We start from the raw sequence: 25,724 nt of genomic DNA, 5'->3' as shown, positions 1-25,724 counted from the left end.
GCCATAGGTCTCTAATGATGAATAAGCTGAGACATTAAAAAACAAAGGTCCTGGGGCCTCCCCGGTGGCGCAGCGGTTTAGTGCTGGGCTGCGAAGCTGCCCACAGCCTCTGCAGTGCAGGTTCGATCCCCGGCTGCCTGTGAGGGTCCCACGTGGTGTGCAGACCTCTCCTGCCGCACCCCAATGCTCCCCTCAACAGTGTGCTTCGTCAGTACGCCTGTTCTGCTCCCCGCTCTGGCTCTGGCAAATTCTCTCACCCTCCCATGCTTCTGACTGTACCCAGTGCTTGCATAAATAAATAAATAAATAAATAAACCTTTAAAAAAAGAAAAAAAAAAAAAAAGGTCCTAACTTGGAAAATTTAATGCCAGAAATAAATGCAAGTCATTTAATTTTCTCAGTAATTTAAGTACTGTGCACTCAAAACCCCATTAAATTTAAAAGATTTCTCTACTATATATGGAAGCATACAATTTTTCTATTCCAAGTATTTTACTTTTTATCATATACCCACCCCAAGCAATCAGCAGTTGCAACCTGTTTATTCAGTTAATAATTCAAATATTCTTTCTAATACAAATATATGATTTATCATGCTTATTTATCCGTAGCTTGGTACACTTCATAATCGCATTACAACCCCACTGTGTACTGAATACCACTTACAGTTCAAACTACTCAAGATAAGCACTGTTACTTTCAAGAGAAGATTGGCAGTAATTAAAGGTCTTATTTAGTAGTTGTTGGTAACCACGTTTTTAAGGAGGTTGAAAAAAAAAACAATACAAAGTAGTATAGATATATTTAATTTGGTAATTGTATTTTATTAATGAGATCTATTTTGGACATACACTTTAACTGTGGTTAAAACAAAGACATGCTAAACTGTTATCAATGCCATGAAACAGGAGGACATGGAAGTGTTCTGTAATTCATCAATGAGAAGAACTGAAACATCTGGGAACTACATGGCATAAAACTAAACCATTTGCCAGAACACTAATAGTAATAATAAAAAAAACAATAGTACTTTGCACTTTTACAGAGGAATTTCGGAGTGCTTTTTAAACACATGTTATTTTTCCTTTTTTGAACTATAAATAAGACAACTAAATCAAAGAGTAATAATGGTTTGTCCAAGCCACAAAGTGAGTCAGCGACAAACCAGGAATAGATTTTCTAACTTGTTCAGTCTCCTGCAATTATTTTGTACAATGATTATTTTACTAGAGGGTATCTGCGGGTTACACCCAAGACATAGGTTATCTCCAGATTTTGTGGGCTTACTATTTTTCTTCCCCAGCCTGGCCTGCTAAACATACACTGACAGACACTGCCATCAGTGAGCGCCTGGCCTTGCACTGCTCCACAGAGGGGCGTGTGGGGAGACAGCACTGCCTCTTCCCTTTAGACATTTTGATGGCTACCGGACATCTTGAGATATGACAAAGACAACAGTAAACCAGATAACAAATTTTAGATGTATGGGAGAAATGAAAAGATAGCAAGGTCATCAAAGAATTAAAACTTTCAATATTCAAAATACCTGGGAGCAAAATGGCCAGCTGCTGGCATATGCACTTAAGTTATAGAAGGGTGAAGAGTGGGCCTGGGTAGGGATAAGCCCTTATTTGAAATAAACTTGTGGACATCTTAATACATCTCACTATGCAGCAGGGCATCTGTTCGATTTCTATAACCTAAAGGCTTGACAAATGTCCATGCTGGAATGAAAGTAGTCTCTTGGAGGTGTATGATATAAATGAACAGAAAGTAGGTAAAGGACGATAAGAAAGAAAGTGTATGTGGAGTGAGATGGTGTGGGCTAAAATGTTTGATGGGTATATGGATATACATGGATGGGAAAAAAATCTTAAAACATTCAGAGGCTATGGAAATAAATAGCAGGGAAAAGAGAATGAATTAGAGTCTTCTATAAAGTATTAGGTTTCTACCATAAAGTATTCTAAAAGGCTTTACTTTCACATCCCATTTATAAGGCTCCTTTCATGTGCGAGTTGCCACCTGACATGCAGTAACATATCAAGGGTGGCCAGTCCTCAAAGTTATCATGTTAAGGGACAGTGCTTAAGAGCTGCAGGAGTTTGGAGAACAAAGAGATCACGTCTAGCTGGGAGGTGTTAAGGTTGCAGCAGAATACCAACAGGGAGAGACTGGGCTGAGGTGGGCAGGGGAAACCCATGAGCTGAGAGAGGCAACCACAGAGGCACCATCTCAATCCTTCTAGGCAAAAGGGGAGGATCTAATATCCTACGGCCAGAAAATCAAGGCTCACTGAAGACCTTTTTCTAGCTTCAAGACTCCAAAGCTGGGAAGTGGGGCGAGCCAGGCTCTTTCTCCGGCTGAAACAGTGATCTACTACACAGACCATCATCTTCAGGACCCCACCTTATCCGGAGCTCTGGGGGACAGGCAGTGACAGAGAAGTGCAGGCGGGAGGGAAGCAGAAGAGGACAGGAGACAGAAAAGCTTCCAGAAATCCAAACCCTGGAGGGTCCTAAATGCCAGGCTGGGTTAGCCTCTCCCTCACTATTGGCCCCTTTCCCCTCAGTCTCCTCACGGCCTCCCCAGCCCACAGCAGCCCTTTCCTTCTTTGATGATGTTAAGTTAACAGGGAAAATAACACGTGCTTTACAGCCAATTTTGTTGAAATGCATTAATTTCATCTTCAGTTTGCTCATGAGCAGAAAACAGTATCTTCTTGCTTACTTCCCCCTAGTCCTCTTCCCTCTTCACTTTATTCTCTGCTCTAAATTAGCTCATATAGCCCCGTAAGTGATTCCTTCACCTAGGAAATCATTCATGGACTTCACTTCCATTTTCTCTCTACTGTCTGTTTAAATTGTTATCTAGATGCCACCCAATCTCCCTTTCTATATCAAAGTCAAATTTAATGCATATTTGACAAGAAGCTATATTAAAGTTTGAAGAGTTTCACTAACTCAGATTCTCAACACTGTGGGTATACATCGGAATCACCCACAAGGCTTTTAAAAATATACAGCCACTGGGGCCCCACCCCAGAACGACTGAATCAGTTACCTGGTGGTGGCATCTGGGCACCTGTCATTTTAAAAAATAAAAAAGATAGGCGCGCAGACCTCTCCTGCCGCCCGCTGCTCCCCTCAGCAGTGTACTTCGGTCCCTCTACCTGCTCTGCTCCCTGCTCTGGTGAATTCTCTCACCCTCCCACGCTTCTGACTGTACCCAGTGCATGTATAAACAAAAACAAACAAACAAACAAATAAAACATGCCTCTATTAAAAAAAAATAAAAATAAATAAATAAAAAAGATACACCCTGGTTGTTCAGAAACAATCTGCTAAAAGGCACAAGATTCAGAAACTTGGTTTGGCTGACTTCCCATACACAAACACAGGTATTTTTTACTCTCTGTAGAAAAGAGCCAAGAGTTATCACTAGCTGTTGAACATTAGTAGAGCACATGCCAAAAGGATGGATCTAGACAAAATGGACAGTTTGTGAGTTATTCGTGTTTCAATCCTTCCACTAGTACTGATAATGAGAATCAAATCCATCTTTTCTAACATACTTCTGACACGAATGCTATTTCAATCAACAAGAAAATTAAGAGAGTTATCAGGATTGATTTTAAGTTCCTTGAGAGTAGGTCCATGCCTTTTTCAGCCTGTAACTACTCATCATTAAATACATGCCTGGTGTAAGGCTAGATGCAGGGGACACAAATAGGAACAAAACATGGTCAATGAGAGGCTACAGAAACCAATTCAGATACAATAACTATAATAGGAACTTCTATAATAGTGGTTTGGATAAAGTGTTACTCTCAGAAGTACCAAAGCCACTAGTATTTATTGCATGATTACTATGTGCCGGGCATGAGGCATTTTACATATCACCCTGTTTCCATAGTATCCTGTTTAATTTAGATCCCATGAGGTAGGTACTATCCCCATTCTAGCTGAACAGATGAGGCAGCACAGAGATAAGTCACGTACCCCAAAGCTACTTATCTAGCAAGAGGTGGGAGGCCCAAACCTAAACCAGTCCATCTGGCTACAAGACCATGAACTTTTAACCACTACCCGCTATAGTCTTCCACAAGTTCAGGTCAGGCCCGGGGTGCTCAACAGATGTAAACAGAAGGAACAGCCAGCCAGTCTTTACAGAGCACACATGTGGTGTGCCTGAGAACCCTGCTTCCTAAGGCTATAGGCTAAAACCTATGGATGCTTGTTATGATTCTTTAAAAGCTTAGGGAAAAAACAAATCTTATTTCCCCATCCAGCTCAGCAATGGGATCAGAAGTTAGGTTTTCACAGCTACCCCTTGAATCCATCCCATCCCTTCTCTGCTCCTCCAGTTCCTATGTGCTTACATCACTGGGAAGCCAAACTGAAAATGATATTTTCAGGACATCACTTGCAAGAATTTCCACATGCCCTAGCATGTGACAGTGGCATTCTGCTGTAATAGGAAATTTAATTCCTTAGAATTAAGTGAGAATAAGAAGCAAATCCAAAGAGATATTTCAGATAGAAAAAAAAAAAAAAAAGGAAAAAGTTTCCTGATTCAGGGCTAAAGGCTGTTGCCAACAGCTTGTTTTGTTTCCGAAGTTCAGCACACAAAAGTTTCACAGAGCTGGAGGGAAAAGATCAGGATGCTAAGTTAGATGGGGGGTTTGGGGAAGGGGGAGGCATGATTCCCATCATTGCTTTAGAGCAGTAGAAAAATAACAAAACCCCTATAAAAGCGATGAGCAAGTCTGCTGTGAAAGGAATGACCCCTCACATATAGGGAAAGCAATTTGCATCTACAGATCTCATTGGTATAAACGACCTCCTTCAAAGAGTGAAAACCTCAATGGAAAGCCACTATATACCCATGAAAGGCTTTGCCGGCTATTTGTTGAGCTGTATACAGACTAACAAACAGGAGTGGTTAACCTGGCGCACCATGCACTATAGAGATATTTTTTTTTAAGTAGGCTTAGTCAGCTAATCTTGTTGAGATTTCTCTCATACTACTGATTTCTTATTCTCAAAATAAATTAAGAGGCTTCATTCAAAATTCCCTGTGGTCTACCAGCTTGAGTTTGTTGGGTGTTTTTTGATTGTCTCTTGTCTTTAGATTCCCTGCCTTGTCTCTTTAGATTTTGCTGTGCCCTTTGGTATTTCCCGTTAGTCCATGTCTGGAATAGCTAATTACACGGTAGCATAATTCCCACCCGTACAACAAGGAATAGCAGAACCTTGCTAATTCACACCAATGACTGAAAGACTCCTGTGTAAGTTACTGAATTATGCAAATGAGCAATAAGCGAAGAAAGATGATTCAAAATTGTATTTCATTCATTTATTTTGACAAGTGTAGTTTAGTCTTAATTATTTTGAAAATTTCTTTGTAGCATACTAATAAATTTACTGTGGCACATTTGTTAAAAGTGATAAAGCCTTCACTGAGAGAAGCCAGAGAGGGCTCTTCGGATAAATTCCTGAAGACAGACTCAGGTTCAGACTCTGCCTTTTATCTTGAATTTTACTGCCTTCTCAGCATCGACATTTTTCATAAGACAATATATATGTATGTATGTGAATATATATATATGTACCAATAAAACACTGGAATTATTTCATCAGTGAACATTTACTTTGCAAACAGGTCCTACAGATGTTTAAGCTTTCATGATCATAGTAAAAAATATTAACCATGCTTCAAGTAAACCATTTTTATATTCTATGGTCATAATGCTAATAGGATTTTATTTTTATCTTCTAAATAAAACTAGTTCAGTCTGTCATTCATCTCTTTTAATTCCTATTTCTGTTTTGTTTTGTCTTACCATACTTCTTTCTTTTAAAGTTAAAGACGTCTGTTTTAAGTTAAGTGGATATATCACAGTATGTAACATTTTCATGTCAAAATACTTACATTATTATATTCTGAGTTAAATTATTTAAGATAGGAAAACATTTTGATACACTTCTGACAGATGTATCCTGTAGGATGGAGTCAACTTCTTTCGAAGCACCACCACTGGATCCAGTGGGGAGTGAAGAGAGAACAGCTTCCAGCTTCCAGCCTGGGGTTTAAAGCTTCATACAGACCAGCCTCTCAATAAGTGCTTTTTGGTTAAACTTCCAATTGAGATATGTATTAAAAATCATCATGCATTTGTCAAACGAGGTTCTCTGATTTATTAAGGGGAAAAAAGCTAGATAAGCAATAGAGCACTTAAAGAATAATTGGAAAGACAAAATTTAATCTCAAACTACACGAGTGCACCTGTGCCTAGCAAAGTCCCATCCACTCTTCCAGGACCAATTCCAACTCCATGTCCACCAGGAATCCCCCCCCCCGAACTACAGGCAAGTGCCCGCAGCACTGCCGGCCATTCTCCTGTGCTGAAGCTATTTGATTTGCCTTCAGGTTGTAGTTTCCCCACTAGATTAAAACAAGTCAGTCATGACAAAGCAGAAACCGCACTGGGCTCTCACACTTCCAGACTTTACCACCTCCCCGAGTCATGTCATCTCCTTGGTGTGACATGTGAAAGATGTCAACCACCCCCACCCAACAGAAAAAGTAAAAAATGATGGCTGTGAATGCTTTCCATAAAAAGTTCCATAAGTGAAAAGTAGGTGCTTAAAGGGAGAATGTATGAATAAGGAAACACTCAGAAGTGCTATTACCTCTAGAGCAGGAACAGGCCTTGCTTACACTTGTATCCAGGATGAATCTTTTGTTTTTGTCAGCACAGCTAATTTAAGCCTTCAACTTTACGGAATGCTTATGGTTAGCAGGACTCACTGGCCAAAGGAAGAAACATCTTCCGGGGTCTTTACTTGAGGAGAATGCAATCAAAACTGACTCAATTTAACTCAAGGCCAGGTTACTAGTTCTGTCTAGTTACCATCCCATTGGATGCAAGGTAAGAGAAGATTGTTGGATCTGAATAAATTTACAAGTTTAGGAAAACTACTCTAGGAACAAGTCAATGGGATGATGGGTTTACATGATAGTACAGCATAAAATAATAAATGGGCACTGACTGTGAAAATTAACAAGAAATACGGGCTTAGGGTGACATCATAAAGACACCGTTCAACTTCAAATATTATGGCTGATTCCCTTAAATAATTATGAAAAAATTAAAAAATTATGGAGGATAAGAAAACTTATGCCAATTTATATGAAAAGCAAAGCCAAACAGGATAAAGCAAAAAAGTACGGTCAGTTTAAACATTAAATCTGCACCGTAAATGGAAAGGTGAAGGCCAAGCAAAAACACTTAACTTTAACTTTAAAGGCCATTCCGATATGGCACACACGATTGGTGAAAAAACAAAAACAAAACCATAACGAAAGATTCAGAAAGCCAAATGCTATCTCACGGAGGGAGCCGAAGTGCTCCTGGGAAGTGTGAGAAGAGAATTAAGGCAAGTAAGACATGACAGAGATACTAAATTCTGGGCTAAGTAAATGAACAAAGATTACCAAGAGGAAAATAATATGCAATTTAAAAATAATCCTAAACTACTAAAGTGAAATACCAGAGTCAGACTACACCTGTTTAAACTCCAAGTATCTCTGGGAGCATGAAACAATTCTGGATGGCTAGAAATCCTCTAATTTGTTTGAAGTGGGGTTGGTATTTTCATATCTTTCACAGACTCATTTTAAAAAAGTCACAAAGTCAGTAACTGATAAAACCACAGAGAATGCCTCTTTAGAAAGATTTGAGGGAAAAAAGTTACTGGCTTCTAAGATTACAGACCTCTTAATATTTAAGGTTGCATTTTTAAAAGAAATAACATATGCACTTTAAGTGGCTGATTTCATATATTTCTAGAGAGACACACTTATTTTGAGGCGAAGAAACTTTAGTAGAGCTATATGTAACTCCAAAGGCTTGATTCAGGTCATGTTGTAACATTATTACAGATCTTATACACAAATATCAATAATTTAATACTCCTGAAATATTATATCATGATACTTAAAAGGATCTACTCTCTTCTCTGCTATGAGTATTATAAGCCCTTTCTTCTTAATTAATCTGCAATTAATTCAACCAACCTCCAATTAGTCTTCTACAACATTACCCTACTTAGACAATAAAGCAGTCTCTAGACTGGGTTTTAAACCTGGGCTAAAATAGACTCCTACAGACCAAAAATGGTTCTGGGATTTCTCTTTGTAGTGTAATTTAGATGTCATATCTAATTTGCTGTCATGACTATTGTTTCACTGTGCAATTTATATGTCGTTTTGAATGGTAGAGGCATCATGGCTTTATTGAATTAAACCTTCTGTCTTTATTTAGGGTCTGATGTTACATGTTTGTGTGTGTATGTTTATGTCTCAAAAGCTGCTTTTGACATCAAGTAGTAGCAGAAAAAGATTATGCTCTTTTGATATATTTGCTCCCATCTTAGTAAATACAAACATAAATGGAAGGGAAACCCTTCTCCAACTAAAGAGACAGAATTTTTAATGTTATTAATTATTGCTTTCAAAGGTGGAGATAGCTAAATAAACCTTTTATCTTACAGAATTATAGCAGGCCTGGTGTTTTGTAGCTTAAATGCCTTCACTGTAAATTCCATCAATCAATCCATTCCAAAGAAGGAACTGTCTGTCCCATTGACAGTTTTGTGATCCCTGCCTCAAATATTTAAGGTAGTCTCACCACAACACCATAATCACAAAGAAATTTAAATGCTCCCTGACTTTAACTTATAAAGGACAAAGGCCATCTTACATGTATCACAACACTCAATTCAGCATTGGACTGTCAGTTTCTATTTGTCCTTTTTGCCCTGGTGTATTGGTTCAAGTTCTAAACTAAAGTCGGGACTAAGAAGACTAGCCACGGAAAGCCTTCTAGTAGACCACTGGAATAGCCTTTTAAGTAATTTTTAGTACATGAAATTTCATAAAGTTTTTACTAGATAATTACACTTCCTGATTTTGTAATTAGTGGAAGTACATGCAATTACATAATAATTATGATAGTAATTACGTAATTAAGATGTATAATTATGTAGTAAAAAACATCATGGAAATAAAACCATCTACGGTGTAAGCACAATACATTTTAAAAGTAAATTTACTAGCACAACTGTTAAAAATACTTTTCTTTAAAATAAAGTGATTAGCTCACATTACGGTCTAAATGCTAGAAAACGGTTTAATATTTTCCCCCCTCATTGGTGATAGAGGTGTATTTTTTTTAAAGTACATGAAAAAAAGGGGCCTCCCTGATGATGCAAGGGGTTAAGATGCAAGCTATGAAGCAATCCGCAGCCTCTGCAGCAGGAGTTCGATCCCCGGCCGGCCAGGGAGTAACCCACATGGCACAACAGACCGCTCCTGGCTCGCCCGCTGCTCCCCTCAGCAGTGTACTTCAGCCTATCCACCTGTTCTATTCCCCACTCTGTCTCTGGTGAATCCTCTCAGCCCCCATACCTCTGGCCTGTACCCCAGCTCTTGTATGCATAAATAAATATATCTTTTTAAAAAAGTACAAGAAAAAAATCTTATCAGGTTCTTCCTACTCTCGAAACTCATAAAATGACCAGGTTTTACAAGCGAAGGCCACCCACCATAGCATGCTGGCCCAGACACTGCCACACTGGCACCCCCATTGGTGCTGCTGTAATTGTCACCATAAAAAGGACAAGGGACTCCCCCATTTAAGACAGAGGAGGGGCTTTTATAAAACTACTAATGTGTCTGCTCTCATCGCAAGCCTGTAAGTCCACATGCACATAAAGGTGCAACAGCTGAGCGCATACTTGCAGGAATGGGCTGAAAGAACCGGTACGCTGTTCAAGTTAGGAAGTTTGCAGCCCAAATAAAGGCAACTTTCATATACAACTTCAGTTATCCCACAGAGGATGATGGAAAATGAAGAGGGACAAGGCATCTCCACTTAGGGCAAAGCAACTATGGGGACAGATTCCTGGAAAATGTAGCTTCTCTTCCGTCACATTATAGAGTCATCTTCAGTTAAAAACAAACAAAACTGGCAATATTCACAAGAGAAAAACAAAGCAGTGTAAGGGAACACATGCTGTATTCCCCTTGGAAAGGATCAACTTTTTCATTCTTTTACTGAGCATAAAAACAGAACAGAAAAGTCAGCAACAGTAAGGAACATAATTCCTGAGGAAACTTTGGTAGCAAAATATAAAAATGTGCTAAATCAATGTTATAACAAGGCCTAGAATGCGGTGACTGGAGGAAATTTCACTCCGGGCACATCTAGTGGCCAGTACATGAAGAGCGTGGAGCTATGTTCCAGGGCTTTTATAAGCCACTGATTCTGAGACGCTTGAAGCCATTTGGAAAATCCTAATTTACTTCACCCTCGTTCCTTCTGACTCAGAAGAAACAAAATGGAAGAACTCATGCTTCCTGCCCCAAACCCTGTCAGCTCACTATATATTTAAGCTTAGAGAACATAGTTCAAAAGACCAGGTTGCCATCCCAATTCTACCTTAAACTGGGGTAAGCTTTCTGAAATCTGTACATTTGTCATTTTAAAGTTTTGTCAAAAGAATGGCCCCACTGAATAGATGAATGAAATGGAAGTCAACTTTAGTTATTAAGAGGGGGAGTGTCTTAGGATCAGTGTGTTTCAAACTTCAGTGTGTTTAGGAATCACCTGGGAATCTTGTTAAAATGCAGATGCTGATGCAGTCAGTCTGGGGAGGACCTGCTATTCTGCATCACTAATAAGTTCCCAGGTGATGTCTATGCTGCTGTCTACAGATCACACATTGAGTAAGGGCTGAGCTCGATGTGGGGAAAAAAATGCACACACAAAAAAAGTTGGTTTGGTGATCTGTATGTTACCCCCCACACACTATTAAATTATTGAAGTAATTATTTCAAGTTGAGTGAAATATTTCTTTGGAAAATGTCAGCAGTTATAATCTTCCTTGTTATAAAAGCAGTACCTGCTCAGAGTCTAACTTAGGATGTACAGAAAAGTATAAAGGAGAAAATAAAAATCCATCCAGAGTAACAAACATATATTATTGTAGTGGTGCTTACCAATTTTCCACCTTGCATATAAACTATAAATCAGAATCACAATGATTACTTGGTTTTGTACTTTAACATTATATTATTTTTCCCTAAGTCATTAAAGACTAAAACGATGTCATACGTAACAATAGCAACAACAATGAAAACCCCCTGAAGCTCTGGGCTATATGAGCCACTTTTTCTATTATCAAAGTTCTTTATGTTTGTCTACAATCACTTTCTAATCATAAACAGATAGTTAACTATGTTCTGAACTGCCACATTAGTTCCTTGCAATAAAAAAGTCATTTAATCAAGGAAATGGTTTAAAAAAATATCTTACAGATATTTCTTATTTGTAAGAAAAGGAAAAATGGAATTTAAAGTTACCCATTTCAAAATCTATTTTTCTAGAGAAAACTTTCACAATTATAAAAACATAACTTTAAGAAGAGCAAATATTCACATGTATCTGGTAGGCATAAATTAAATATTTTACCTGTTATTAAAGACTCATATTTTGAGGGCCTCCCTGATGGCACAGTGGTTAAGACGCAATCTGCAGCCACTGCAGCACGAGTTCGGTCCCCAGTAGGCCAGGGAGCAATCCACATGGCACAGCAGACCTCTCCTGACTTGCCCGCTGCTCCCCTCAGCAGTGTTCTTCGGTCAATCTGCCTGTTCTGTTCCCCACTCTGTCTCTGGTGAATCCCTTCACCCTCCCCCCCATACCTCTGGCCTGTACCCCAGCTCTTGTACGCATAAATAAATCTTTTTAAAAAAAAGACTCATATTTTGAATACCGGATGGTCTCACTCATAGCAGGAATCTAGAAAACGTAAATAAGGGACCAGGAAAATGAATAACTATAAGAATGTGAAAATCAAAATCAACAAAAAACTATGAACCAGAGACATTTTTTGGGGGGTGGGGGGCAGGATGGGAGGGATCGGGGTCAGAATGGGGGGGTTGCAATTGTATGGGGAATATAAAAATAAAATTTATTAATTAAAAAAAAAAGTACCAAGAGAGTACTGGACACAAAAATAAATAAATAAATAAATAAAAGAACGGGGATCTCTAATGGATAAATAAATAAATAAATAAACAAACAGTATCCTGATATGCTTCTGGGGAAAAAAAAAAAGACTCATATTTTGAGTCTCCTGTTTTTTTGTTATTTGTATTCCACAGATAAATGAAACCATCCGTTATCCGGAGAGTAACCCATGGCTTGAAAAAAGTGATGACAAGAACTAAACCAGACAGGAGCTCTCTGACACAGCCTTCTTTTTAATGCCTGGTGAGAATTCAACCAAGTAAGGTAAGAATGTCACCTTGCTTAGAGAGGACTCCAGGGGTGCCTTGCTCCTTTTATTTCAGTACTTCCAGCAATGATAAAAACTCTCCAGCTTTTGCTTTAGTAGTATAGGAAAAATAGTAGAAATCCTTAACATTGAAAAGGGACCAGTCTTGAGATCCTCAGAAAACTTCAAATTACCATATACACTAAAGCATATTATCCTTTTAGAAAATTTAATTTCTGGCCAAAAAGCAAACAAACAAACCCACTTTCTTAAATTCCTTCACTATTCAGTAATGGGCCCTATTTTCCATGAAGTAATGTAATTATCACCACTTCATGAGTGTAACCTTAGCTGACGGTGAGCAGAGAACAGGACCCGTTGGCAGTGTGAGTGATGGGCAGTCAGCCTGGCTCACTCACTAGTGAAGTGATTTGACATTCGATTCAATTCAAATTTGCCATCAGCAAATGACAGATACAATGTCACTTGTCTTTATCATCACTCACAAAGAGGTGAACCACCAGGCATTAAGTCTGCAAATGTCAAGGAACTTCAGTACCTTTAATTTGAGGCACACCTGAGTCAGGCCAAGCAAATACAGGATGTAGTACAACTGAGTGAATGCTGCCCGCCATTCACGGGCAGACTGTTCTTAGGATTAATTCTTCCACAGTCCCTGAAATTGGTTGTATGACCTTATTTTCCAGTTAAGATTCATCTGACAAATATTTAGTAGGCCCCCAATGGGCAAAGCATAGCTAAACAAGATAAAATCCCCTGCCTCGATGGCTCCCATGGGAAAGAAACGCAAAGAAAACAAGTGAGGATGAGGCCTATGGAAAGGGCACTGACAGGTGCCGTGGGAACGCCAGGAAGGGATCTCACGTTGAACTCCATCTCACCAATATAATGTGCACAACCCACGGCTACCTCACAGGGCTGATGGGACTGCCTGTGTGAGACCTGGGAGAAGGTGCTAGGAAGCTATGAAGTATCCTAAAAAGGGACAGTTTAGTTTTGGGTGACACTAAAGGAAACAATGAATGCCTACGATACCACCGCCAGTCATAAAGACAAGAGGAGAAAAAAATGAGAAACACAAATGTTTAAGAAAACAAAAAAGGGTAAAGCAAGCAAATGAGAACAAAGCTCAAGAGAGAAAGCGAACGTAGAACTCCTGGCTGTGAGGAGGGAGGAGCAGGACAAACCTTGACAGGAGCTGCTCAGCAGGCCTGCTCTGTAGACTGTGGCATGCTAGGCCACCCATATGGACAAAATGAATGGACCTTGAGGTGACAATGATGGCAAGTGAAATGAGTGACAGAGTGAAACAGATAACGGATGGTTTCACTTATCTTTGGAATACAAGTAACAAAAAAACAGGTAGTGGCCAGGCAAACTTTGTGAAAAATATACTGGTTACCAGAGGGAACGGGGCAAGAGAAGGGGGTAGGGCACTGCAGGGGAGTATTGGTGGAGGCCGAATGAAGTATATGTGTAGAGGAGGAAACACGTATGCCCCATTGGCGAAATTCAAGTTAAAAAAGCAATGAGATACAACTATTAGTTTGGCCAAAATCTGGAACACTGACAACACCAAATGCTAATGAGGATGCGAAGCAATAGGAATTTTTATTCACTGCTGGTGGGAACACAAAATGATAGGGCCATTAGAACAGTTTGTCAGTTTCTTACAAAGCTAAATCCACTCTTAACCTACCATCCAGCAACTGTGCTCCCGTGGCATTTACCCCGGAGTCAGAAACTTATGTTCACACACAAACCTGCACATGGATGTTTACTGAAGCTTCATTCATAACCACAAACACTTAGAAGTGACCAAAATGTCCTTCAGTAGGTGAATGGATAGACTGTGATATATCCAAACAATGGATATTATTTAGCACTTTAAAAAAAAAGAGCTATTTATTAAGCCATAAAAAGACAGGGGAAACTTTAACTGCATCTCACTAAGTGAAAGCAACCGATCTAAAAAGGCTCTATACTATGTAATTCCAACGCCATGACATTCTGGAAGAGGCAAACAGTGGTGGAGAAAATATACAGAACAGCGGTGGTCGGGGAGGGAGGGGTGAATAAGGGGAGCACATAGGATTTTTAGGACAGTGAAACTTCTCTGTATTGATATTCCAATGATAAATGCATGTCATTATACATTTGTCCAAACTAAAGAATATCTGACACCCAGAGTGAACCCTAAAGTAAAACGTGGATGATGATGATGATGAGTCAATGTAGGTTCACAAATGGTAACAAACGTCTCATTCTGGTGGGGTGGGGGGCGTGGAGGGGTGGGGAGTGTTGATAATGTGGGAGGCTGTGCATGTGGAAGGGGGGAGGGGGCATGTGGGAACTCTGCATTTTCCAATCCATTTAGTGGTTCCCTTTCTTTGCTTCCAAAACAACTTGACCGGCTCAGCGGTTTATCACATTTAGCTGTTGTTCCATCTGTCCGTCCCCAGTGGATGCTAAGCTCCTCCAGGGCAAGGAGCACTGGCCATCGTCGTTCCTCTACTATCAAGGATGGCACTTGATAGCAATAGGAAATATATATCCATCGTTTTTACAGTTCTCAAATATACCCCAAAAAAGGCTCAGCCGAGAAAAGAGACTTTTTTCCCTCCTGAATTTTAAGCAGACTTCAATTTAGACAATTTGACAAAGATTTGAACTGATTCATGTCTTCTCCAAAGTGTTCACTTATCCACACTCAGGCCAAAGTCCCATGGGATGAGGCAGTCAAACGGGACCATTATGTGCTACCACCGTGGAGATGGGTTTTCACTTCATATATTGCCACTATGTTCCTCTAAAACTTCCTTTGGCTCTATTATGCCATCTGTGTACGTTCTGGAACAGTTACAATAATGCCGAAGTCCCACGGAAATAAGATTTCTAAAATGTTATGTAGTTACAGTGAATATGCAGTAAACACTTCACCAAAGTGAATAACAGTCCTTTCCCATTTTAAAAGAGAAAACTACCAAATGGGGTTAATTCACATTAGGGACTAATGGTCTGTAAACTTTCGTTTGAAAGCAAAGCACAGGCAAAAGCTTTGACGAGAGCTATTTCTCACCATAAAAATAAATAAACCTCTTTCAAATAATTCGTTTTTTTTTCCTAAGTCAATTGCCAAGTTTCAAACAAAAATTAAAACCACTATCCAGCATAACCCTTAAAATACGGGCCTTATAAGGGACACGGTAAAACAATCTTTGCGAAGGAAATGTTGCTAGGTACTGACAGTAAAGGGGAGTCTATGGTAAATACTTCACTCGCCAGTTCCAGGGTACTTGTTGACAGACGATACTTAGATTCCATTCTCAATAATATAACTGTGTGTAACGACTGTCATTTTTCACAGGACTTCTGATGTTAAAATCTATTGACGTTCTGGCCTGGGTCCAAATTGAAAAACTGTATTTGCCCTCTGGATCCCACAGATTTTAAATTCATTTTGATAGCAAGTATCCCTGGCAGCAAATTAGAAAGTATTAAAAATAACATAATTTTATATGTTATTTTAATTTAGATTTATGGGATTTCCCTCCTGTAACTGTGCCCCTGTGAACTCTAAGAATATCCTTGTTTGTTCTCCAATTGTTCCCTATGGCCTACAACCTGTATTCAATTCTTTTATCTAAAAGCTATCCAACTGATGTGTTCAAAGGGATTATCAAATATGGATGCACATCAGAAATATTGGGGGGGGGCTTTCTAATAAGTTGAGCTTCTTAAACTCTACTCCACACCTTCTGAATTAGTATTTCTGGGGGCAGAACTCATGGCTTTGAATTTTTACATGTCCCCAGGTAACTGTTAGGAAAGAGCTTATCAAATGTCACTGGTTAGAAAACCTCTGCATGACCCAGAGTTTCTGGATCCCACCACTGACAGATAACATTACTGAATGACCTGAGAATGTCCTGAGCAAGTAAATTTCAGCCAATTCCTTTGTTCTTAAACTGGAAGTTATGAATACTAAATATGCAGAAGGAAGCTCAAAAGGAAAAGAGTTTCAATAATTACAATTCTGTAAATAAAATGAAAGGCTCTTAGACGATTTCATGAAGTTCCTTCTGTCCAACACATACAGTTCTTACACTTCTCTTGTTGCACTTTCTTCTGCCTTCCGAGATATAAAAGAACGTGTCAATAATTCACTTTGTGCCGCTCTTCCCTGAACTCCTCTGGATAGTATATTTATTAGATGCAAATGACAAAAAATTGCCCCATTCTTAAACTTGTGAAAATAGACCACAGTAAACTGTGTAAATGTACAGATTTTGTCAACACTTCTCTCCTTTTGCCAAGCTAGAAGCTTCCAAATGGCTGTCCGATTCTTCCTTATTTTCCAGGAAAGCAAAGTACACTCCTTGATGTTCTCTACCAAGCTGGGTTAAAGTGACTTTCTAGATCACTCCTACACGTCTCCAAGAGTCACTGGGCTTTTTGAAAACTGCTGATGGTGAGGCTGATTCAGTCTCTCAGATAAGAATTTGGGAGATATCTGGAAAGGGAATCTGTCCTCTTGTTGCTTAAGAACATCTAGGGAGGGCCTGCCCTGGTGACGCAGCAGTTGAGCGCTGGGCTGCGAAGCTGCCCGCAGCCTCTGCAGCGCTGGTTCAATCCCTGGCCGCCAGCAAGGGTCCCACATGGCGTGACAGACCTCTCATGCTGCACCCACTGCTCCCCTCAACAGTGTATTTCGTCAGTCTGCCTGTTCGTTCCCCGCTCTGGTTCTGGTGAATTCTCTCACCCTCCCGCGCTTCTGACTGTACCCAGTGCTTGTATAAAAATAAATAAATAAATCTTTAAAAAAAAAAAAGAAAAAATAGAAAAGAACATCTAGGGAATCAACTGGGATGGCTCGATTCAGGAAGGAGTAAAGGGGGAACAAATTTAATATACTGGCACCCAGAAAAAGGTAACAAACCTGACAGAAATAGGCAATGGACTTAAAAAAGGTCCTTGGGGACAAAAGAAAAACAGCTATTAATGATACTAAAGCCAAACACGGACTGGACATCAGTCACAAACGGGAGTTTGAAAATCTAGTTACTAATGGAGAGAAGGAATTTCTTTTTTATATAAATTTTACTAATTCACTGAAAATATAAGCTGGAGATAGGCCGAGTTCTTGTTGAACATCTGAAGGCAATGATTCTAATATCTGAGCCAACTCCTTCATCGGTCATATTTTATATGCACAGATAGCAAAACCAAGTCGGTCAAGGCATTTTTATATAATTTCTAACCTACCTTGTAGATGGAAAACTGAAGTCAATTATGATTAGAAATGAAACTAGTTTAAGACCAAATCAAGGGCAGTAGGGGGATACTTATTTGAGGCAATCCAGCAGAATTTGTATTTTCCACAGGCCCTGGAGGTCGCCTCCAGTCCCAATACCGACCAACAAATTACTGAATTGATATTCACTGACATACAACGTAAACACTCTGCAGGTGACTAATAAGAAAAATATGTCAATTTGCCTTTATTTTTTACAGGTAATAGAAAAGTTGTCAATGTGATTTTCAGGTCGGAGAAAAAGCCCATGCACTTGTCAAGACATTTTTGAAATACTTTCAAGTTATGTAACAAAGCTTTCCCCAGCCCCATTAAGCCCCACCGTGCCTATAAGTCTTGTGTGAAGGTTAGAGGCAGCACCTGATCATCTGGGCTGAGGTGCCCATACGCAATCTTAGGATAAGTCAATAAAAGAACTCCAACCCCATCCCTCTCTTTCAAAATGAACCTAGGCTTTTAGTGAACAGCGGAGACACACTCCAGGTCTATTTTTTTGTGGTAATATCTGGTTTTTGTAGGCCCAATGATTACGTTGCCTATGCTTACTTTATTACAATTACTAAACTCTATAGAAAATAGCATTTTCAAAATATAGCATTTAAAGAGTCCTTTCTGTACTGCTCCTCCCCCAAAGCCCTACTTTAATAGAGAACAATACGAGACAGGCCATGGGGCCAAAGCTGGGGATTCCTGAGCTGCCGCCCCTCATGCAGGGGATGCCTGTGCTCACAACAGCCCCCACGGCCTGCTTCAGAGACAGCGGTGTGATGCTGCGTGAACAGCCTGACACAGTAGGTCTGGCTTTTATGATGCAAATTTCCACTTTAAACTCAAAGGTAATTACAGTATTTTAACGTACCTTTCTCATGATCGGTAATAAGTTTCTCCAGTGCACAGTCCACATCAAAAATGTACCGGTAAAAGCACAGCTGGGTGTACAGGGTCTTGTCAGAATACTGCAATATAACAGAAAATAAATGAATACCACTATTGGGGAGGGGGGGAGAGATGGAGATCACTCTCAACAGTGTATTCCCTAATTTCAACTTCCATATCAAGCAGCTTTTTTTTTTTTTTTTTAAGAAGCGGGGTGGGTGAGAGGGAGAGAATCATACTAATGGTTTGTCCGCCTCATATAGCACACATACCTTTCATAATTCAGAACAAATCCTGCCACTTCGATCATAGATTACTACTTGCGAAGCTGCAGACTGATTACCCCTGCTGTCAAAAAACTGATTTTGTCAAATTGCAAATGCCTATGCACCCTTGACAATTTGCACTGTTAATTGGGAAAAGTGGTAGTATGCTTCCTAACTGGGACCTGTCCGTGCTAGCAGGAAGTTAAACAATTCCTAAAAACTGTTTAACGTGTACTGCTATACTATGAGCCCGATTTTACGACTTGTGCCAACAATTTATGCCATAGCCAGGGATTGGCTCACAGATACAACGTGGTGAAGCTCAGACTTTGAGGAACACTGTGACCACTTCCTTTGTGCTAACCCTCACTGGACAACCTCTGAGAAATACCAAGTGAAGTAAAATAAGGTTTTTTATCCCACCCGTGCCAAAACAAAAGTTTAATGAGTTTGGCCAAGTTCCAATTCAGCAAATCATAGATGTGTCTGAACTAGTATTCATTCAGCAAATAGGTACACAACATGGATGTGCCTGAGCTCATCTACTATGTATTCCCCTAACCTGCTGTATGTCACTCTGTGTGGGGAAAAAACACATGCACTCAATTCAACAACTGACGTGAGAATTAATTGGTGGATCACATACAAATGCACTTCTATGTTTAACATTTCTTTCATTTTTTAACTGAAGTAACATTGCATTATAGTATCATGTACACAGTATCATGTATCATATATAGTATAGTATCATACATAGTATCATGTATTATTTCAGGTGTACGTCACTACACTTGTATTTATTTTCAATCAAGAGCCCTAAGAACCTTAGTTCCTTCTTCCTTGGGAAACCCTCAAGCCCAGGACAATGAGCTAGTGCTTTGGTGTTTTCTTTGGTGTGGCGGTGTACTGCTAAGATGAAACACCAAAACCCTGAGAACTTTTCAAATGAGTGGCTCAAATGACAAACATGTTACCAGTTCTCACTTGCTGCCTCAAATGAACATGCAATCTCACCAACATCAATTGAGCACCTACTGTGTGCCACGTCAGGCACCAGTGACAAGGGACATACAGCTAACTCACACAGTAAACACTCTATAGATGTCGGCTGAATGAACTGATGAAAGACCACAACGACCAAGGTATTTGTACAATCCACGCAGGAGGGTCAGTTGGCACCCACAGAAGGAAGGGAATCTCTTCAGGGAATCAAGTATTAGACACAAGGATCCTAGCTGGCTCTCAATGATGAAAACCTCCGGTCAACTCAACTGCGTGCAGCAGTAACTGAAATTCAGTTATTAGAGCTCAACAATTGACCTTCCTGCTCACAGCATTATAAAATCTGTTACTAAATTTGGTGTATCTAAACTTCTTTGGCCATTACAAATGGTATCTATAAATATGAGGCTGCAGGAATAAACCCACAAGGAGCTTATTCATCAGCCAGGGCTATTGTCTTCTTGTGCACATTCCTTCCACGAATCTCTCTTTCTCTACCTGAACCTATTTTAAAAAGTATACACCTAGAAGCCTATTTTATTTCTTATTAGCTATTCTACAATATGCATCATCATTATACTATTATACACCAGTTATTTTTAGCGAATCCTGATTACTGCTTCCTGGGGGAAAAAAAAGGAGGACGGCAGCGATTAAGTTATTTGTTTAGTTTTTTAGATTCAGCAGTAATTGCTGGTACACATCTCCCTGACTGCACACATGCTGCAGGTTGAATAGAACACTGAAATTACCTCCTTCATAATAGTTTGTTTTGATAATGTATTGTGTGTCGAGATGATGAGAAACAGTTGCTGTCAATTTGATTAGCCATTATATTTTTATGTTAATTGCCATTATTGGGTCCATTCTGTTTAGTGTCACCATAGAAGCCATACAATGTTAGCATAAATAACAAATTGGAGTAAATTAGGAAGATATATTTTTGCCAATTCATTTTAATTGCCCCTCAGTCCTTCCGTTGGTTAACGCAGCTGTTGACCCATAATAAGCGCTGGGTCAATATAGCTGCTTGTCAATTCAGAAATGCAAAGTGCTGTGTTGCTGGTAATGGATATACAACAACCTTTGCCAGCCAACTGAAGCAAACGAGTGACAACCCACATGAAGGAATAAAGCGTCAGCCACGGAGTTTAGTGACCTGATATTAGTAGGCAGGCTAATTGAAAGTCACTGCCTAAATGGATAAGGAAAATAGGAGAAAAAAAATTAAAAAGGAGTTATATATTTTTAAAAAATATACCAACACCTCCTGCCCTTTTGGTTCCTGACATATTTTGCAATTAGTAAACTGGTTGAAAACAAAAGGCCCTAGTAGATTTTCAATGTCAAATACAATTAAGTGGTTTTAAAGAATACACACAAAATGGAGAAAACCATAGTTTAAATGAACAAGAGTAACACCTACTTTTGTTTTCTTGATTTTTGCACCATTAATTTGAGATCACTTTGGAGCACCTTTTTTTATTGTTACCATCTTTTCTCTTTTGCCTTTGATGATAAATTCTTCTAATCAAGAAACCTGACACCCTCTAGTCTTCTCTGAGATCTTCAGCAGGTTTTTTCCCCCTACACTTAAATGCTCATTTTGACTGTACAAGATTGGATGGAAAATACTTCAAGAAAATAAGATGATATTTTAACATTTCTTTCTCTCTCCAGCTTTCACTTATTGGTTTAAAATGTTCGATTTCTTGCTCTTCCCTTGAAAATTGCACTCAACACAGTGCCTAGGTTTCTTTCAGTCTGCCTTTATAGTTAGAACATCATGTACCAAAGTGGCCGATTGTGATTTAGTAAGGACAATGCTGAGCTGAAATAGCTACTGCGTGTATCATGCTCTGCATTCAAGTTAGTTGCCGGGACTGTTAACAGAGTAATGAGTGCGGGTCCCATACATACACAGTGGTAGGGAAGGAAATCTGCTTTGATGTACCTGGCAGAAGCAGTCCTTAGCAAATGGTGCGGGAGAATGAAGGGGAAAGTTCTCATGCCACTGTTTTTGATGTGTTCTTTGGATGCCCCACAATCAGATTACATTATAAACAGTGCAAACTCTCCAATCTGAAGTACTTTCAAATGGAACCATAGTTCTGTTTCCATTGATCTTAGGGCCGAGGTGTCTCTCCTGAGATTTCTGATAAGGTTTTTGAGTATTGGTTCTTTACCCGTTGGACCTGGCAATCACCTGGGAAACTTTTCAAAAATACTGCTGCTCTGACATCACCCCCAAAATAGTTCAGAATGGAGGGTGGAGTGCTGGGGATGGGCATTTGTTCAGGGGTTCCAGGTAGTTGTAACGGATAGTCTGAAATAAGAACTGCTGTGCTATGTCATGCCGGTATTGGAAACACTCAGAACCATAGGCTCTGACCCCTCCAACCTGGTTGGAGATAAAGGAAAACAGAAGTTTTTATGACACCTTTCTGGAAAATGATGCTTGCTTGTTCAAGCAACTTGTGTCAAGATTAGGATAGGGCGTATTTCCCCTAACATTAAATATAAGGCACTGTCAAATCTGACTTGCATTTTTGCCTTTTGTTCTTTTTATTGAATTAAAATCTATAGACCAAAAGTGTAGAAATAATAAGTGTACAGCTCTGTGATCAGCATCAAGAACAAGAAACAGAATGTTACCCCAAAGCAGCCCCCATGTTCCCTACCAGGATAACAATAGATTTGCCTTAAAAAAACAAACAAACAAACAAACATGGAATTGCAGTTTGTACTCTTTCTTCTAGTTTCTTTTGCTCAACATTACGTTTGTGAGATTCACCCATGCCACTGCATGTGGCAGGAATTTATTCTCATTGCCATCAACTATTTCACTGGAGAATGAATTCATCCATTCTATAGAGGAAAGGCACTTAGGTGGTTCCCAGTTTCTTGGCTATTAAGAATGGTGCTGCAGTAAACATATTTGTACACGTCCTTGACACACACACACACACACACACACACCCTCTTCTGCTGACTACATTCCCTAAAAGTGGAAACACTGGGTCACAGGACATGTAAATGTTTAGCATTAGTAGGTATACTGCCAAACTCTTTCCAATGTGGTAGTATCTTTTCAAGTGATTTTCACTTGAACTGGTTTGTCAATATAGTCTTTTAGTCAATACTTTAGCTTTCTAAGATTTTTTCAAGATTTATTTATTTATGCATACAAGAGTTGGGGTACAGGCCAGAGGTGTGGAGAATGGGAGGATGCACCACAGACAGAGTGGGGAACAGAACAGGCAGACTGACTGAAATACACTGCTGAGGGGAGCAGTGGGCGAGTCAGGAGAGGTATGCTGCGCCACGTGGGTATCTCCCCGACCAGGGATCGAACTTTTGTGCTGCAGTGGCTTCGGACAGCTTCATAGGTTGCATCTTAATCCCCTGCGCCACCAGGGAGGCCTAAGATTTTTTTTATGGTAATGTAACCAGCCTTCTCTCTTTGTTTTCACGGCCTCTATTCCCCTCATTTGCAGGCTTATGGAAGGGACTTGCTAAAACTACCTCTTTATCAATTTGAAACAAACAAATCTTGTCCCTGAATTAAATTTCTTGAGTTATTTAGAGTGGGGCTGATGACCCTAGAGATTATCCACAGCAAAACCTTAAACTCAATATTTCCCTGGTACAACTGAGAACATAGCAAGGCCTGCTTCTCACAGCAACTGGTAAATCTCATAGAGAAGTAAATCTGATCGCTATCATACCAGTAAGGAAACTGGGCTGCCCCAAACCCCATTAACATATCCAAAGAGCATTTTTGATTATTAAACATCCACTATGAGCACAAATGCCCCAGAGCAGACTTTAACTTTAAAATGCAATGCTGATGTGTTAAAAAAAACCCCATTACTTTGCAAAAGGTGAAGACGAAATTTACTTTAGGCATCACAGAGCGAAACTCTAAACCCCACCGGCACTGATAAGGACAGTGAGGTACATGTCTAGAAATAGAAAAGGCTAGCTTTTGCTGAATACCTCCTGCTAGCACCCTCACATTGAGGGGACAGGGTCCCAACTCCTCAGGTCCACTCTCAAGGGTTCTCCATGCGCCCCCTGACTTCCAGTCTGGCCATGTACCTGCCCTGCTCCGGGTCAGGTGGGGGGGTGGGCGGGGTAGGCAGGCAGGCAGGCAGGCAGGCAGGCAGGCAGGCAGGAAGCATGCTTCTCTTCTTCCTCTTGGCCTGTCCATGAAATCCCACCCTTCCTTTTAGGTCTACCCCTCCAGCCTCGCCTAAAGAGCCAGGTGGTCTCTACCTACCTCATCAGACCTCACAGCTACCAGATTCAGGAAGCCTTTCATGGTGCCAGGATCCTGTTTGCTCACTTTCTACTTGTCAGTCCCAGTGGCCTCCTGGGCCTGATGGTTCAGCACACCCCTCCAGCCCAGAGATCACACCTGGGTAGTCCTCACTGTCTTAATCACTCTCAGCTCCTAGGATATGAGCCCCGAGTATTCCCCTCTCCCCCTGCATTGCTGGTGCCAGGCCAGAGGAAGAAGGGCAGATGGCCTTCAGTAAATGTTTGTGGAAGAAAGAGATTTACAGATTCTGTCTGCCACCTCTCACTGAGCCTTGACATATTGCCGAATGACACAGTCGTCCCTTGAAGAGATTTCTAATGCTTCCTGTATCTCCCCACAGTAGACTGAAATAGCAGAAAGGTTATAAGCTTTTAAGTCAAGCTGAATTTGGTTTGAAATCAGTTCTACAACTTGGGTGACCCTGGGCACACTGTTCAACCTATTCACCCCTCCATTTCTCCATCTGTAAAATGAGACTAATAAACCACTTAAGAACGTTGTAAACATCACAAGATGCTGTATGGAAAGCACCCAGCACCGTAACGGGCACTAAGGCCACAATATATAACGGGCAACCCCGTGGTATTCCCATTCCACTGTACATGGGTTTAGTGGAGGGTCTGGGTTTTTACAGAGTTGGAAAACCCAATGTCATGCCCGTGACAGGTGCTCCAGAAAGTTTTGTCTAAAGAATATGCTTAAACTCTTGGGTATTAATGGCCTATTTTATGAATGCATTAAAAACTGCTATTTCTAATGATTTTAGTGAAGATAAGCCTTTAGAATTACCCCTTCAATTTCAACACACCTTTAAGTCTTTTATATTATCAGTCTTGATTATGAAAAGATTGAGAAAAGCTTTCTTATTTTCCCTGCCAGTCCATGAAATTACTTTTCTACCCATTTTATTTGCAATGTTTATATTAGCAAATACCGAACAACAGAGGATGAAGAGAGTCCCAGTGTTTTAGAGGGGAACTCAATGTAGAACGCACACATGTCAGTTTTTAATGACACATACGTGAAATTTACATGTTGCAAGGCTATGTTACTTCGATGAAAAAAAAAAAAACCCTAGTTTGCCAACTCTACTGTACTTCTTTGCAAAGGAAATTATTTCCATAGGCTACAGAAATAACTTATTTGGATTACTTCAATTAGTTCTAATACAAAACATTGCCACCACTTCATTAATCAGCCGCTTGTGAGGGTTACTTTTCCAAGAAGTCTTTTTGGTAATTTGATTAGAAAGAATGGTAGCACACATTATCATCTGATTCAGTGTGTCCATCAAGTAGACAATTTACAGAGAGTTCTTGATAACGATGGGCTTAAAAACACACACACAGCAATTGCTTCATTTCAGAATCCTAGTCTTGTTTTTTATAAAAATGAAGTTATTTTCCAAAGTCTTTGGCAACACACGTTGCTGAATAAGCATCAGGAAATATTTCAGTGCTTTAAGAGGCATTTCACTCTTTCCCTCTCCCCACAGACAACCCCCCCACGAATGATGCAGTAATTAAAACCTAATTATTATCTTCATTTTAAACAAAACCTAAAGTGAATACCAA

General features: G+C 39.9%; 1 protein-coding gene across 2 annotated transcripts in view; it reads right to left on the bottom strand.

Moving 5' to 3' along the window:
* Nucleotides 1–25,724, bottom strand: part of POLA1 (DNA polymerase alpha 1, catalytic subunit) — a gene marked incomplete at both ends in the record, with an annotated part of 266,915 nt that overhangs the window by 36,899 nt on the left and 204,292 nt on the right. For both annotated transcript variants that reach the window (XM_084258559.1, XM_084258560.1), the window contains one exon: nucleotides 18,542–18,638. In XM_084258559.1, the coding sequence (XP_084114685.1) occupies nucleotides 18,542–18,638 (97 nt within the window). The remainder of the gene's footprint in view (nucleotides 1–18,541; nucleotides 18,639–25,724) is intronic.

The sequence above is a fragment of the Talpa europaea genome, assembly GCF_964194135.1.
Source record: "Talpa europaea genome assembly, chromosome: X".
Lineage (NCBI taxonomy): Eukaryota > Metazoa > Chordata > Mammalia > Eulipotyphla > Talpidae > Talpa > Talpa europaea.
The sequence above is the reverse complement of the archived record's forward strand: the minus strand, read 5'-3'. Positions and strand labels throughout refer to the sequence as shown.